General features: G+C 34.8%; 3 protein-coding genes across 4 annotated transcripts; all 3 read right to left on the reverse strand.

Annotated features, from left to right (window-relative positions):
- Nucleotides 1–1,238: 1,238 nt before the first annotated feature.
- Nucleotides 1,239–5,126, reverse strand: LOC130425934 (gastrula zinc finger protein XlCGF26.1-like). Of its 2 annotated transcripts, none has more exons than XM_056752387.1 (3): nucleotides 5,038–5,126; nucleotides 4,295–4,423; nucleotides 1,239–4,022 (listed from the first exon to the last, which is right to left on the reverse strand). In XM_056752387.1, exons 2-3 carry the CDS (start codon nucleotides 4,386–4,388, stop codon nucleotides 2,563–2,565), a joined length of 1,554 nt encoding a protein of 517 aa, XP_056608365.1. In that variant the 5' UTR covers nucleotides 4,389–4,423; nucleotides 5,038–5,126; the 3' UTR covers nucleotides 1,239–2,562. The 2 variants fall into 2 exon arrangements, with proteins under 2 accessions (XP_056608365.1, XP_056608364.1); XM_056752386.1 differs by having other exon boundaries at nucleotides 1,239–4,040.
- A 375-nt stretch (nucleotides 5,127–5,501) lies between these two features.
- On the reverse strand, nucleotides 5,502–7,665 carry LOC130425962 (gastrula zinc finger protein XlCGF8.2DB-like). The gene is made up of 3 exons (XM_056752436.1): nucleotides 7,573–7,665; nucleotides 6,852–6,981; nucleotides 5,502–6,607 (listed from the first exon to the last, which is right to left on the reverse strand). Exons 2-3 carry the CDS (start codon nucleotides 6,943–6,945, stop codon nucleotides 5,736–5,738), a joined length of 966 nt encoding a protein of 321 aa, XP_056608414.1. The 5' UTR covers nucleotides 6,946–6,981; nucleotides 7,573–7,665; the 3' UTR covers nucleotides 5,502–5,735.
- Nucleotides 7,666–9,427: 1,762 nt separating this feature from the next.
- LOC130425961 (gastrula zinc finger protein XlCGF8.2DB-like) lies at nucleotides 9,428–12,479 on the reverse strand. Its single transcript, XM_056752435.1, has 3 exons — nucleotides 12,112–12,479; nucleotides 11,264–11,356; nucleotides 9,428–11,010 (listed from the first exon to the last, which is right to left on the reverse strand). Exons 1-3 carry the CDS (start codon nucleotides 12,158–12,160, stop codon nucleotides 10,175–10,177), a joined length of 978 nt encoding a protein of 325 aa, XP_056608413.1. The 5' UTR covers nucleotides 12,161–12,479; the 3' UTR covers nucleotides 9,428–10,174.
- Between the last annotated feature and the right edge of the window lie 3,290 nt (nucleotides 12,480–15,769).

Below are 15,769 nucleotides of genomic sequence, written 5' to 3' on the forward strand. Positions count from 1 at the left end.
CAAATTAACCATCCAGCTCGGGTGGATTTGATCATTTGGTTTAGTCCTAATTAGGGATGTAACGATTCACTCAGCTCACGATGCGATGCGATTTACGATTCACACACGATTTTATTTTACAAAATGGGTTGAAACAAATTAGAAATGAACAACTTCCCTTGCATTATTTCTTAATTTTATTATACAAAGAAACGTGATGCATTTATGTTTTATTTTAAATAACAAAACTAAACTGCAATTTTCAAACAAAAATGATAATGGAAAAGTATCTTTAATATAAACATACTAATCCTGTCTGTGCTTTACTTGGATTGTTTTGCATTTAAGAAATATCAGCATGTCCACGTTTAGGTTTGCAGTGAGAAAGGCGACCCCTGCTGTTGATAAAACGTCTTGCTATTCAGTTCACACCTCAACCCATTTGAATGGTCACACATTATAATGGATTTTCAACCGGCTCACGGCGAATCCTTACATCCCTAGTCCTTATTTAAAGTAAATAAAGAAAAGTGAGTGTATACTTACCTATTCTGTTTGAGATCTGGGAAGGAAAGATAGTACGAGTGTGTTTTCCTGTTATTTGTTCAGAGCATTATTTTATTCATTTTGTTTTACTGTTTATCCTTTGTTTATTCATTGATTTAAATTGTTTGTTCTGTGCTGTCATACAGTTAAGTGTTATTTTATATCTGACCTTTCCGGTCTCCTGTGTTAGTTTTATATCTCCTCTTCACTCCTTTCGAATCTATAACTGGTCCAGTACACAGTGTTTGTAATACAGAACATAAGTGTTTTATAATATAACAGCTTTCTTCAGAAGGAAGATAAAGAAGTCTCATTCTCATTCAGAAGACAACTGACATATGACAGCTGCAGAAGATGTAATACTCAAAAAGAATCCCTTATATGTAAACATTTATTCTAGCAAGATGTTTTTGAAGGATTCTTTACAATGTATATGAGCCGGCTAAGAACAACCTCTGCAATTAATACAAATGACTAGAGGTCCCCAGGTCTCGTGCGAATAGTGCTCAGGGGCAGGGGCGTAGCAAGCTTTTCAAAAGTGTGGGGGATGGATGTGGTTTGTTTGTTAACAATGAAAACGATGAATGTAATGACAGAATGGTACAATATAACATACAAGATAAGCTATGAGTGATACTAGAAAAGTATAAAAACACATTCGGAACACATAAGTCAAAACTTTGTTGTTAAAATACATAACAGTAGACTTGCTATTGAATCAGAAATACTTTAATAATACCAGGGGGAAAAGACAGTGGAAAGCTTGATAGTGAAATAGGTCTGACAGGACTGTGACTGCTAAAGTTTGCTTACTTGCACCTTGAAAAGGGGAGATATAAAAAAACACACACACAAAGCTTTTTCTCTGGTGGTATAAATAAATCTGTTTTTAAATATTAACTTTTCTTTCATAGTTGTTCAACAGGTACAGTCAAACATAATAGGTAAGTATCCACATAAGTATTCAGCTAAACAAAAAAAACAATGCTCAAAATATCAAAATCAATAAACCCATAAATACACTGCTTAACAAGGACAATTTGTCCCTCCTCCTCGTCAATTCCCTGCCTTCTTCATCACAGTTACTTTATACATTAGGCCTACATGCCACATAAATAACCGAATTTATCTAGCTTTGAACAATATCCCAATTGGCAATTAGCATTAGTCTAAAAACAAAATATAATTCAGAAAATACTCGACATATCAACAAAACATAAACTAAACATCTTCAAAACACAAATCAAGGTTATTTAAAAACCTCAAAAGCATAAACACTCATTCAAAGTAACTGGAATAGGGAGGCGTAAATAACCATAACCGTTCCCGCCTCCTCAGCACGAGCTGACCGATCAATCTAAAACATCAAGAGAGGCGGGACTTAAGGCAGAACAGCCAATCTGTTTGAGTGGGAGGAGAGAGGAAGCAGCCGGATCGAGCGCAGATACAGAGCTGACAGAGAAACGGAGGAGCGACTGCTGTATTGCGTTTGTACAAAACTGCGGAAAACTGCAGAAAAAGTGCGGGTGTTTAACCCTCTCAAAACACAATATACTTAAAGGGGCAGACGGATTCACAACACACTGTCTTAATTGTTTCTTTGTTTTTCGGATGGAAATTCAATATTACAGTCTTCGTTCAAAGGATTTTTTACATCTAACATTACCTCGGGTTCGAACTGAGTTAGGGAAAAAAGGATTTATACAATGCCTCTTCTGCTTGGAATGATTTACAAAACATCTTAAAGCTGACTGTACTTCCGTATTAAGATGAGTTCAAGACACCTTTAACAAATTATGTGTTTCGTTCCTTAATAACTTGTTGTTGTGAATTCTGATTGTTTAAGGTGTTTTGCTGTAAATGTGTATATTTGTTATATGTAGCAGCCGTCTAAACACTGTCACAGTTGTTAAAGAGATTTTGATCTCAATGAGTTCTTACCTGGTTAAATAAAGAAAGAAATGAAAAAGTCCCAATGAGTTTTCACAAAAAGCATATTTATTAAAGTATTATTCTGTCATCTCTGTTCCCACCTTTTCAAAAAAAAGTGACGCCAACGGGAGCCATGGTTATGATCTCTTCAGCATGAAGTCCCATGTGTTTCTCAAGAACACTTTTGTATGTGAAACTCTTTCCACACTGAACACAAGCATACGGCTTTTCTCCAGTGTGAATTCTCATGTGGACATTTAGACTACTTTTTTGAGTGAAACTCTTTCCACACTGAACACATGCATACGGCTTTTCATCAGAGTGAGTTCTCATGTGGACATCTAGATTCCTTCCGTATGTGAAACTCTTTCCACACTGAACACATGTGTACGGCCTCTCTCCAGTGTGAGTTCTAATGTGGTCCTCTAGATGTCTTTTGAATGTGAAACTCCTTCCACAGTGAACACATGCAAACGGCTTTTCTCCAGTGTGAATTCTAATGTGGTCCTCTAGATGTCTTTTGAATTTGAAACTCCTTCCACACTGAACACATGTGAATGGCTTTTCATCAGTGTGAGTTCTCATGTGGTTCGTAAGAGTAGCATTTTGGGTGAAACACTTTCCACACTGAACACATGCATACGGCTTTTCTCCAGTGTGAATTCTCATGTGGGCATCTAGATTCCTTCCGTGTGTGAAACTCTTTCCACACTGAACACATTTGTATGGACGTTCTCCAGTGTGATTTGTCATGTGCTTCTTAAGAACACTTTTGTATATGAAACACTTTCCACACTGAAAACATGCAAATGGCTTTTCTCCAGTGTGATTTGTCATGTGGTCCTCTAGATGACTTTTGAATTTGAAACTCTTTCCACACTCAACACATGCGTACGGCGGCTTTCCAGTGTGAATTCTCATGTGGTCCTCTAGATGACTTTTGTATTTGAAACTAGTTCCACACTGAACACATGTCAATGGCTTTTCATCAGTGTGAGTTCTGATGTGGTTCGTAAGAGTAGCGTTTTGGGTGAAACACTTTCCACACTGAACACATGCATACGGCTTTTCTCCAGTGTGAGTTCTCATGTGGGCATCTAGATTCCTTCCGTGTGTGAAACTCTTTCCACACTGAACACATTTGTATGGACGTTCTCCAGTGTGTATTCTCATGTGGTTCTTGAGAACACTTTTGTATATGAAACACTTTCCACACTGAAAACATGCAAATGGCTTTTCTCCAGTGTGAATTGTTATGTGGTTCTTAAGAAAATCTTGTCTTGCGAAACTCTTTCCACACTGAACACATGCATACGGCTTTTCTCCCGTGTGAATTTTCATGTGGATCTTAAGAACACTATTTCTTGAAAAACTCTTTCCACACTGAACACATGTGAATGGCTTTTCTTCAGTGTGTATTCTCATGTGGTCCTCTAGATGAATTTTGTTTGTGAAACTCTTTCCACACTGAGGGCAGGTGAATGGCTTTTCTTCAGTGTGGATTCTTATGTGCTTCACAAGCTGCTCTTTACTTCTTAATCTCTTTCCAAAAAGAACATTTTTTTCTTTAAAATCCATTAGGTCTAAAATGAAAAGAAAGAAGCACATATTTTTATTGAGGCAGTCAACATTGAACATATGCAATCAAAGGCACAATTTGTCCGTTTTTTGCACGAAAAAATATCTAAAACCCGCACCAGCACAGTGTTTGTTCATGTACTTTGATTATCAAAAGTAAAAAAATCATAACAAAATCATATTAATAATAATAATGTAGAATCAATTCATGAATGTTTTATTAATTATCATTAATGAAGAATCAAGAATGGACACCGACCTCTTTGTTCTGCATCATCTTCATTTTTCATTGTGCTGGTGTCTGTAACACTCATGTCTTCACTCTCCTCTTTAATGAATTTTGTGTCACACATAACTTGCTTTTCAAGTGTGGCTTGGAGAAACAAACCTGTCAAAATCAATAAATTAATAATTGATTAAATTTTACTAAATGATCGCAATAAATCAGCACATAGTTGCAATGTCAAATAAAACATATAAAGAATGAAGAAACAACTTAGCGATTATTTAGAACGTAGATGAAACAATGACATATAAGGACCACAGATCATGTGATGTGAGCAATAATAAGAATTAAATGTATTAAATTTAAAGTAAAATCGTATTTCTGTGACAGTATGCTTAAGTGAATGTTTTTAAAACATGTTATAATTACGGGACATTAAAGAAAAATGTCTCTTAACATTTAAGACAGCTATGAAATTATAAAACAAAAATACGAGATCATTACGGACCAAAACTCTTCTAAACTCTTTAAATACTGAGAACCTGTAAAGCACGTTAAGAAAAATAAATAGATATTAAACAAATTACGGTTTTGTCTCACTGAACTTCGCAAGAATGTTTTTCCAGAAGTGAAACAGCACGTTTGTCTTTATACAGATTCTCCGGGACGGACTTCAATCACTCTGTAAACCTTTTAATCTTCTAACATTGAATTTCATGTTCGTCATGTTCTTCTAGAGAAAAGTTTATAACACGACATTCATACAGTGAACTTACCTTTGTGTTTAAAGATCTTTATATCAAACTGTTTTCTTCACCTCTTCTTTATTTCTGGTGCGCAGCTTCTTCTTCTTTTATGGTTTTATGGCGGTTTGCAAACAAACAACGGGCTCATTTCCGCCACCTATTGGCGGGCTTGAGGGTTGCGTGATCATGAGAAAAAAATACTATTTAATAACTAAATAAAATCAATAAATCCAATCCTTATATTCTTTATAAGTTTATATAGATTTTTGTCGATATTCATTCTTTCGTTTTATTAACTAAAATAAGATCTACTGACATTTTTTACTTTGTTTCCATGTCTTTCACTCTCTTCACAATATGCTCTAGACTGTAATAAGATCTCAAATCTTAAAATTTAAATAGTTCAGCATATTTTAAGTATAATCTCTCTCAAGACTCAATAGAATATTGTATAATTAATTTTTTAAGAGAAAAAAAGAACACGTTCATTTTCTTTTAGAAGAGTTTAATATAAACACTGAACACTGTGAATGGAATCCACTGTTAAACATTGTTAGATGTTGTTATGAGCTCTCTTCAGCATGACTTCTCATGTGTCATAAGAACATTTTTGTATCTGAAACACTTTCCACACTGAAAACAAAAGTGTGGCTTTTCTCTATGTGAATTCTCAAATGTTCCTACAGATGACTTTTTTGTGTGAAACTCTTTCCACACTGAACACATGTCTATGGCGGCTCTTCAGTATGAACTCTCATGTGTTTCTTAAGAGCATTATTTTGTGCAAAACCTTTTCCACACTGCAGACACGTGTGTATCTTTTCTCCAGTGTGAGTTCTCATGTGGGACTCAAGACGACTTTTTCTTGTAAAGTTCCTTTCACACTGTGAACAGGTGTACGGCCACTCTCCAGTGTGAATTATCATGTGTTGCTTCAGGACACTTTTGTGCGCAAAACTTTTTTTACACAGAAGACAAGAGTACGGCCGTTCTCCAGTGTGAGTTCTCATGTGGACATCTATATGGTTTCTTTGAGTGAAACTCTTTCCACACTGAAAACATACATGTGGCTTTTCTCCAGTGTGAATTCTCATGTGTTCCTCAAGATAATTTTTTTCTCTGAAACTCTTTCCACACTGAGGACAGTCGTATGGGCCCTTTCCAGCGTGAATCCTCAAGTGTTTATTAAGAATGCTTTTTTGTGTGAAACACTTTCCACACTGAACACATGGGTATGGCCGTTCTCCAGTGTGAATTCTCACATGGGACTCAAGCTTACTTTTTTGTGTGAAACTCTTTTCACAATCAAAACATGCATACGGCTTTTCTCCAGTGTGAATTCTCATGTGGTCCTCTAGATTACATTTTCTTGAGAAACTCTTTCCACACTGAACACATGTGAACGGCTTTTCTCCAGTGTGAATTCTTTTGTGGTCCTCTAGATGAATTTTTCTTGTAAAACTCTTTTCACACTGAGGGCAGGTGAATGGCTTTTCTTCAGTGTGGATTCTCATGTGCATCACAAGCTGCTCTTCACTTCTTAACCTCTTTCCACAATGAGGACATACTGACACCGTTGTTTCTCCCAGTTCTATTAGGTCTAAAATGAAACGAAGGAAGCAAATTTTTTTATTCAACATTAAACGCATGCAATTAAAGGCACAAAATATACATTATTTTGAATTAAAATATGTAAAATCCACCATGAGAATGTTTGTTCATGTGTAGTTTCAATATCACACGTAGAAAAATAATAATAAAAACACAGTCATAATATAGAATACATTTTTATTTAAATTTTTCACAAAAAAATCATAAATGAAGAATCAAGAATGGACACCGACCTCTTTGTTCTGCATCATCTTCATTTCTCATTGTGCTGGTGTCTGTAACACTCATGTCTTCACTCTCCTCTTTAATGAATGTTGTGTCACACATAACTTAGTTTTTCAAGTGTGAATTGGAGAAATAAACCTGTCAAAATCAATAAATTCATTATTTAATACATTTTACAAAGTGATTGCATTAAAACAAGCACATGGTTGCAATGTCAAATAAAGCATTTAGAAAGTAAAAACAACTAAGCGATTATAACATGAACGTAGATGAGACAATAAAATATAAGAGCCACTGATCATGTGATGTGAGCAATAATAAGAATTAAATGTATTAAATTTAAAGAAAAATCGTATTTCTGTGACAGTATGCTTAAGTGAATGGTGTTTTTAAAACATTTTATAAGTACGGGATATTAAGGAAAATGTCTCTAAACATTTAAGACAGCTTTGAAATAATAAAACAAAAATACGAGATCAAAACGGACCAAAACTCTTCTAAACACCTTATATACTGAGATCTTTTAAAGCATGTTAAGGAAACTTTTTATTTTTAAGACAAAAAACGGTTTTATCTCACTGAACTCAGCAATAATTTGTCTTTATCCAGATTCTCCGGGACGGACTTCAATCACTCTGTAAACCTTTTAATCTTCTAACATTGAATTTCATGTTTGTCATTTTCTTCTAGAGGAAAGTTTAAAACACGACATCTATACAGTGAACTAACCTTTGTGTTTAAAGATCTTTATATCAAACTGTTCTCTTGAACTCTTCCTTTTTTCGTTCTTCTTCTGGTCCGCAGCTTCTTCTTCTGCTTTTTCTTTTAGGTTTTTGTGGCAGTTGGCAAACGAACAACAAGCCCGTTTCCGCCATCTGCTGGAGGGCCGGAGTGTGGCGTGACAACGAGAAGAAAATACTTTGAAATAACTAAATAAAATCAATAAATCTAATCCTTATATTCTTATTACACTCATATATCTTATAATCTTTTCTCATACTTTCATTTTGTTACGTAATATTAGCTCTAATGACATTTTATCTGCATCTTTTGTAACTTTGTTTCCCGCATCTCTCTCTCACTTTTTAATACCATGCATACACTGTCATAACATATGCCACAAATTTGCCACAAAATATTCTTGAGATTTGATATTTCAAATATAATCTCTCTCAAGAACCACCAAAATATGGTTTCATTTCTTTGACGTGTTCTGTGCGCAGATCGGCTGTTTGTAACCCAAGACTGGTTCATTCTCGTTCTTTGGCCAGTAAGCGCAGATATTGTCGATGTATCTTATCATGCTATATTTAAAAAAAATATCAGCAAGATTTATTGTCATTTCATGACATGGTCGATGTGTAGTCACGATAAAGCCCTGAATCGAAGGGGCTATGTGCAGTCTGCTTTTAACCCACCCAGCGAAATCGAGGCAAATTCTAATTTCTACGGCTTGGTTCAGCCCTGATTTAAACGAGTTTAGCCAAACGTGTTCAAATTGTTTGTTATGACATCATAGAATGCAAGTAAACATTCATTACATCATTTGTATTTTTATCTTCTGGATAACATTCTACGATATTATTTTCCTTCATTTTAACAAATGAAACATAAATGCAATTACATTTCTTGACCGCTAGGTGGCAACTGTAGCCCTACTGAGACTTCGCGACACTTGAAAGGTAGTGCCATCACTGTTGCCAGATCTCGCGAGAACGCGTATTTTGAATTGAGAGACAGCATTTCGTGTAGGATTGTATGGGACAAACCGCAAGTGTAATACGATATTCCTGCTGTTGTCTTGTTAGTATGTGTTTTTTTTGTGTGTTATCATGCGTATAGGAACCCTTACATTTTAGCGGCTAACAGTGTGGAGCCATGTTGTGGTTAAGCTTAAACATGATAACTTACATGCTGCAAGTGTTTCCATGTGACTGACCATAAACTCTAATTATCAGAATCCAACAAGTGCAATCTATTAGAATTTGATATGAAAGCCAAGAATATATTTTTTAGATCATTATGACATAAAAATGTGATGCACACTTTGGCAAGGTAAGTTTGAACATCAAATCGATCTAGCAGCTGCATAAAACAAGCACTTGAATGAAGACAATTTAATAAGATTATCAATTTTTTATTTAAAGTGATGTTGCACAGCCCTAGTGTGCCTCCAAGGTAAAGACAAGACTAATGATAATTATTGTTTATGTGTAAAATATAGGAGTAAAAAATACTTTTCTCATGGATGTTTTTATTTTCTTATTTGGCAGATGATGTGATTATGAACTTCCCAGCAAGCACAAGGGAGGGGATGAAGAAATAAAACCAACCATTCATATCTTACCTTTTAATTTTGCTATTGATTTGTATTATATTTTAGAATATGTTTTTTAATAATAAGTTATTAATGTTATTTTGTCATTCTTTGTATATTTTATCTTGATATATTTGATAATAATTACTATAACTATATTGCATAAAACATTTTATTTTGTCTATTTCATGTTTTTATTTTTCAGAGTTTTTAAATGTTTTTTTTTAATAAAAGTTGTTTTGATGAATAGAAATAATTCTTTAGCCATTGTTTAATTTTCTATAAGATGACATATAGTTGTTTATTAGCTGTAATTGATGACGACTATTCTTGGGTTTGATGTCTATGGTTAGATGTCTATGGTTAGATTTGAATTTTTCACTTAAAGCCCAAATTTAGTCTAGTTTTAGCCTAGACACATATTCACATATCTTCACAATAAAAATTAAGATGATTTAGAAAAGGTTTGGAAAAAGTGCTGTTTTTGGAAGGAGGGTGATGCCGACCATGACCCAAAGAACACCATCCCTACAGAGAAGCACAGCGTGGGAAACATTACGCTTTGGGCCTTTTTCTCTGTTACAGGCACAGGATGACTTCACCACATTGAGGGGCTGAGGGATGGGCCAATATACCATAAAATCCATGACGAACTCCTCCCCTTACCTAGATCACTGAAGATGGGTCGAGGATGTCCCTTTAACATGACAAAGACCCAAAACATACTGCCAAGACAACCAATGAGTGGCACATTAAATTTCCTAGTGAGTCTATAGACCCTAGTCTAGAACACACACGCTCTTACTCTCTAAACATAAAAAATACAGTAAACATAACAAATATTGCTGACCAATGGTGATACCATCTCTGTCAAAAGATAAGACGGGGAAAAAATGGACGGCACACAAACATAACATTTCAATTCTTTTCAAAAACTATGGTTTTCAGGAGTGACACAGGAACATAACACAGACAGTATTTGTAAAGACTCACATCACATCTGTAAAGACAATCTCAAACAATGACAGTGTGAACGAAGCCATCATAGGCGTAATTTCCGGGTTTTGTGCGCTCTCCAGTGTGAGTTCTCATGTGGGATTCAAGACGACTTTTTCTTGTGAATTTCTTTTCACACTGCGTACAGGTGTGCAGCCGCTCTCCAGTGTGAATTTTCATGTGGACTTCTAGATTTCTGTTTTGTGTGAAACTCTTTCCACACTGAACACATGCGTGTGGGCGCTCTCTAGTGTGAATTTTCATGTGGTTGTTCAGAGTAGTTTTTTGTGTGAAGCTCTTTCCACACTGAAAACATACATACAGTTTTTCTCCAGTGTGAATTCTCATGTGGTCCTCTAGATTACTTTTGCATGCGAAACACTTTCCACACTGAACACATGTGAATGGCTTTTCTCCAGTGTGAGTTCTGATGTGGTCCTCTAGATTTCTTTTGCATGTGAAACTCTTCCCACACTCCACACATGTGTATGGCCGCTCACCAGTGTGAATTCTCATGTGTTGCTTGAGAACACTTTTTCTTGTGAAACTCTTTCCACATTGAACACATGCACATGGTTTTTCTCCAGTGTGAATTCTCATGTGTTCCTCTAGATGACCGTTTCTTATGAAACTCTTTCCACATTGAACGCATGCGTGTGGCCGGTGTCCAGTGTGAATTTTCATGTGGGTCTTGAGATGACTTTTGTTTGTGAAACTCTTCCCACACTGAGGGCAGGTGAATGGCTTTTCTTCAGTGTGAATTCTTATGTGCTTCACAAGCTGCTCTTTACTTCCCAATCTCTTTCCACAATGAGGACATACTGATACCGTTGTTTCTTCCGGTTCCATTAGTTCTAAAATGAAATGAAAGAAGCACATATTTATATTAGGGCGGTCAACATTGACCTCATGCCAACAGTCACAATATTTTTTCATAATATTTTTTTTCACTAAAATATCTAAAACCGCAATGGCACAGTGTTTCTTCATGAGTACTTTCATTATCAAAAGTTACAAAATCAGAGTAGTAATAATCTAGAATCAATTAATTTCATTTGAATGTTTTCAATAATTGTAATTAATGAAGAATCAAGAATGGACACCGACCTCTTTGTTCTGCCACGTCTTCATTTCTCATTGTGCTGGTGTCTGTAACACTCATGTCTTCACTCTCCTCTTTAATGAATTTTAGCAGGCCAGCTTCAGAATGAAAAAGATTGAAGACTTCACCCAAAGAATGAAGATACAACTACGCGATTATTTACAACGTAGATGAGACAATGACATATAAGGACGCAGCCACGGCTCGTCTGTATGGGCAGGTGGGGCAGCACCCCTCCAAAATATTAACTCACAGAAATATAGAACTGTATTTAAACAGAATCTAGCAAGAGTGTTAAATCGTAATGTGTTCTGGATTATTCAACAAATAGTGGTAAAATGATACGAATATTTGGTTTAGCAACGTAATAAACTGTAGGCAGGGCAGAATGTTTTAAGTCATTTGGATGTTATTTATTTTATATATCCTACCAAATGATCTAGAATCTGCCCCACTTAAACATATAGCCATGATCCGCTTCTGCAGGGTCCACTTACCATGTGTTGTGAGCAATAATAAGAATTAACTGAACTTCATTTAAAATATCTTATTTCTGTGACTGAAATATCAATGACTGGTACAGTATAATTAAGTGAATGGTGTTTTTATAACATTTAAAAGTTCAGGATTTTCAGGGAAAAAAGTTTGTAAACATTTAAGAAGAAAACTCTGAAATTATAGAACAAAAGTACAAGACTTTATAAGTGTATTCCAGACTTTCGTCTGTATACAAATTCTCCGGGAGAGATTTCAATCATTCTACAAACACTTTAATCTTCTAACATTGAATTTAATGTTCGTCATTTTCTTCTAGAGGAAAGTTTATAACACGACATTCATACAGTGAACTAACCTTTGTGTTTAAAGACCTTTATATCAAGCTGTTCTCTCGACCTCTTCATTCTTTCTTCTGCTGCTGTTAAACTTCAGGTTCTGGTTGAACTCTTAGTTTCTTGTCTGAATCAAACTTGAACTCAAATCATAATAGTTTGGATGTTCAGAGAGAATGTTCTCTACAGATATGGGAGCCACTGAAATGTGGATCCATCAAGCTCATTTATTCCCTCACTACAGAAAAATCATATAGGAAAATCTGCAAGCAATCATGAGACTAGGGTTCATTTTATGATCTAATACGTTAAATCAGATGTAAACCGATGTAAACTCGCAACTAGCTGCTAGCCATCTATCGTGACGCTCGCGCTGAATGAATTCCCCGAGTGACGCTACCCGATCCATCCCGGAAACACAAGTTGTACCGCGCATGCGCGAAACCGCGTCTACCTTCGGCCGAAACCATTTACGGCAAAAACGTCTAAAAAAGTATTTGACACAACTCATTCCATACCGGAAATAGTTTATAAGCTCTTTATCGAACATATCCATATCAAATTACATTAAGCACATTATAATTTTTAATGGTTTGGAGAAACGTACACGTACACAGATTTCTGTAAAGAGAGGAAAATATCTTTTCTATTATTTTTGTTGCTTTTTTTTAAATACCAATAAAAATACAATATGTCAGAATATTGTGTGTCAGGAGTGAGCAATAGAGTTTTATTTATAAAAAAAACATATATAAAAAAATAAAAGATAGTAGTTTATTATGAGTGATTCCCTGCCTCCCTTAAGTCACATACTCTCTACTGTACCTCCTTCCCACAAGTTTGTATTCAAGTATGTGTATGTGCTTGCATGTGTGTAGGAACATATTCAGCATGCAAAGAGCTTGAGGAGATCACTGTTGAGGATGCAGGAGCTGAAGACGCAGAGCCATCTGAAGCTTGGACTGTTAATCCTTTGTGGTGGGTGGGGCAAGAATGAAAAAAAGTGGATCCATCACTCATGGAAACAAGCTATACAATAGGTGGCGGTAATACTCCTAAGGAGTGGACAGACAGTAAACGGGAAAAAAGCCAATAGTTTCTGTCTGTGGAGTGCAAGAGAGAGGCGTAACTTGTAATGGGCGGAACCTGTAATTGTCCAAATCACACGGAACAACGCGATATATTAAAAATGAGTTGTCGGCAAGACCACCTTCTTATTTTATGCCTTCATACTATGTACTGGTTTGTGACGGAAAAAGTAGATATTTTTGACAGCGGATCAAGTGTGTGCACTGATACAAACGCGAAACTAAAGTCACGACTGTTTCCTTAGGACACTACAATTATTAAGGAAGACAAACAGCAACTTGTTTTTATAATTTATAATGTATTATTTACTGTTTGTTTAATTAATTCAGCGACGCATCATTTGGCATATATATACATTTTGTGTAGTTCAAGTAGACTCCGCCCTCGTGTTACTTCTCGCTCCGTACCTGAAGCAGTTTTAATTTCATTTTCTTTTTTTTTATTGTTTTTTTTTAAATGCTTTATTGAACATTTTGTTATAACAAAACAATGTTACAACAGAAACTTAACATTAAGAAACACTTAAGAAAATTAAAACATTATCATGGCTCGAAACAGACAAGACAAGAGAAAAAAAAACAGGAGAGGGAGTTACACAAATAATACAAATATTACAAATTAAATCGGTTGAAAAGCTTATAAGCAGAGCAAATTTTACAAGTTCATTGTGCTTTTATATTGGAAGAAATCATAATAGTTTTTAAATACATTTTTATCTCTTGTAGAAAGACTAGAAATATAGGTTTGCTATTAGAAAATTTACATTTATGTATATAAAATATACATAGAGAAAGAATTAGGTTGATTATAAAAGAAGCATTTTGGTCACCTTCAAAAAATCCAAAAATAACAGTTTTTGGATTCATAACAAAAACATTCAAAATAGTATTGAAATAAACAAACCAACATGTTTCCAAAGTTGTTGAATACAGTTGCACGACCAAAACAAGTGAAAAAGTGATTCATTGTCATTCTAACAAAAAATGCATTTGGTATCAAAGTCAGATTCAAATTTTTTCTTTAGAAAAGTTTTGGCAGGGTAAATGTTATGGAGTATTGTAAAGGATATGTCTTTGACTTTATTTGAGGGAAGATATTTTTGTTGCATGGACCATATCATTTTCCAGTTTAGATAATCAAAAAGGCTGTTCTAGTATGAAACAGCAGAAGGGGCACAGGCAATGCTCTCAATAAGTAAAGCTCTTACCTTAAGATTTCTTCCTTTTTTACTAATAAAACATAATTTACCAGTATGTGTATCGCTAGGCTCAGGTAAAGAGACTTCAAAAGATAAAGAACAATTTCTAAAAAGCATCCAGATGGAATAGCATCCATGACAATGGAAAACTCTTTTGTAGTTACTGGTATATTATATTTAGAGAGAAATTCTGAATACCTAAAAAGCATACCTTCCTTATTGAAGAGCTGGCCAACATGCAATATTCCATTTCTGAACAATTGTTTAAAGAACAAAGACCTATTTTTAAATAGAATGTTTTTATTATTTCAAATGTAACATTGATGAGGGGAAAAGTTATGTTTGTGCATAAGAGTCCAAGCCAAAAGAGCCTGTTTGTGAAAATTAGATAGCTTGAGGGGAAGTTTTTGAATATCATAATTGCACATTAAAACAAATGTTATGCTATCAAATTGTGAAAATGCAAATTGGGGGAATAGATTCCAAATAGAGGTTGGGTTATTGAGAAATCGACTGAGCCAGTTTATTTTAATTGAATTATTCATTGTATTGAAATCAATGAAGTTTAATCCACCCTTATTGTGAGAATTTACCAACACAGATTTCTTAAGATAATGAGAACATACGACCATCTGTCAGGTCCTGTGACGCGTGTTCCGTGTGATTTAAACAATAACAGGTTCCGCCCATTCCCAGTACGCCTCTCTCTTCCACTCAACAAACACCAGTCGAAAAAAGAGGCAAAAGAACAAAAGAAGAAGAGGACTCTATTATTTCAAGATCTTTAAACACAAAGGTTAGTTCACTGTATGAATGTCGTGTTGTAAACTTTTCTCTAGAAGAACATGACAAACATGAAATTCAATGTTAGAAGATTAAAAGGTTTACAGAGTGATTGAAGTCCGTCCCACAAAATTTCTATAAAGACAAACGTGCTGTTTAACTTCTTGAAAAACAGTTCAGTGAGATAAAACCGCTATTTGTTTTCAAATGAATTAGTTTATTTAAATTGCTTAACTTTTTTTTACAAAACTCAGTATTGAAAGTGTTTAGAAGAGTTTTGGTACGTTATGATCTATATTTCTGTTTCTTGTATTTTTCTTCTAAATGTTAACAGACATTTTTTTTCTCCTGAATATCGCGTACTTATAAAAAGTTTATAAAAAACATTCACTTTAGAATACTGTATCAGTCATTGATCTTTCAGTCACAGAAATAAGATATTTTATTTATAATTTAATACAGTTCATTGTTTTTATTGCTCACATTTCATGATCAGTTGTCCTTATATGTCATTGTCTCATCTATGTTCTAAATTGATAAAACCAACTATGAGCTACGGCTTGTAGATAGTCCAGTTTCACTAGATCTCTCTCTGTCAGGAACAAATTAAA

The sequence above is a fragment of the Triplophysa dalaica genome, chromosome 7, assembly GCF_015846415.1.
Source record: "Triplophysa dalaica isolate WHDGS20190420 chromosome 7, ASM1584641v1, whole genome shotgun sequence".
Taxonomy (NCBI): domain Eukaryota; kingdom Metazoa; phylum Chordata; class Actinopteri; order Cypriniformes; family Nemacheilidae; genus Triplophysa; species Triplophysa dalaica.

Coding starts and splice junctions, on each gene's coding strand:
- LOC130425934 (XM_056752386.1), bottom strand. CDS start 4,388: ATGTGTGACACAAAATTCATTAAAGAGGAGAGTGAAGACATGAGTGTT. Junction 4,041..4,294: donor AGATGATGCAGAACAAAGAG/GTCGGTGTCCAT, acceptor TTTTCATTTTAG/ACCTAATGGATTTTAAAGAA.
- LOC130425962 (XM_056752436.1), bottom strand. CDS start 6,945: ATGTGTGACACAACATTCATTAAAGAGGAGAGTGAAGACATGAGTGTT. Junction 6,608..6,851: donor AGATGATGCAGAACAAAGAG/GTCGGTGTCCAT, acceptor GTTTCATTTTAG/ACCTAATAGAACTGGGAGAA.
- LOC130425961 (XM_056752435.1), bottom strand. CDS start 12,160: ATGAAGAGGTCGAGAGAACAGCTTGATATAAAGGTCTTTAAACACAAA. Junction 11,357..12,111: donor AAAGGTCTTTAAACACAAAG/GTTAGTTCACTG, acceptor TTCATTCTGAAG/CTGGCCTGCTAAAATTCATT. Junction 11,011..11,263: donor AGACGTGGCAGAACAAAGAG/GTCGGTGTCCAT, acceptor ATTTCATTTTAG/AACTAATGGAACCGGAAGAA.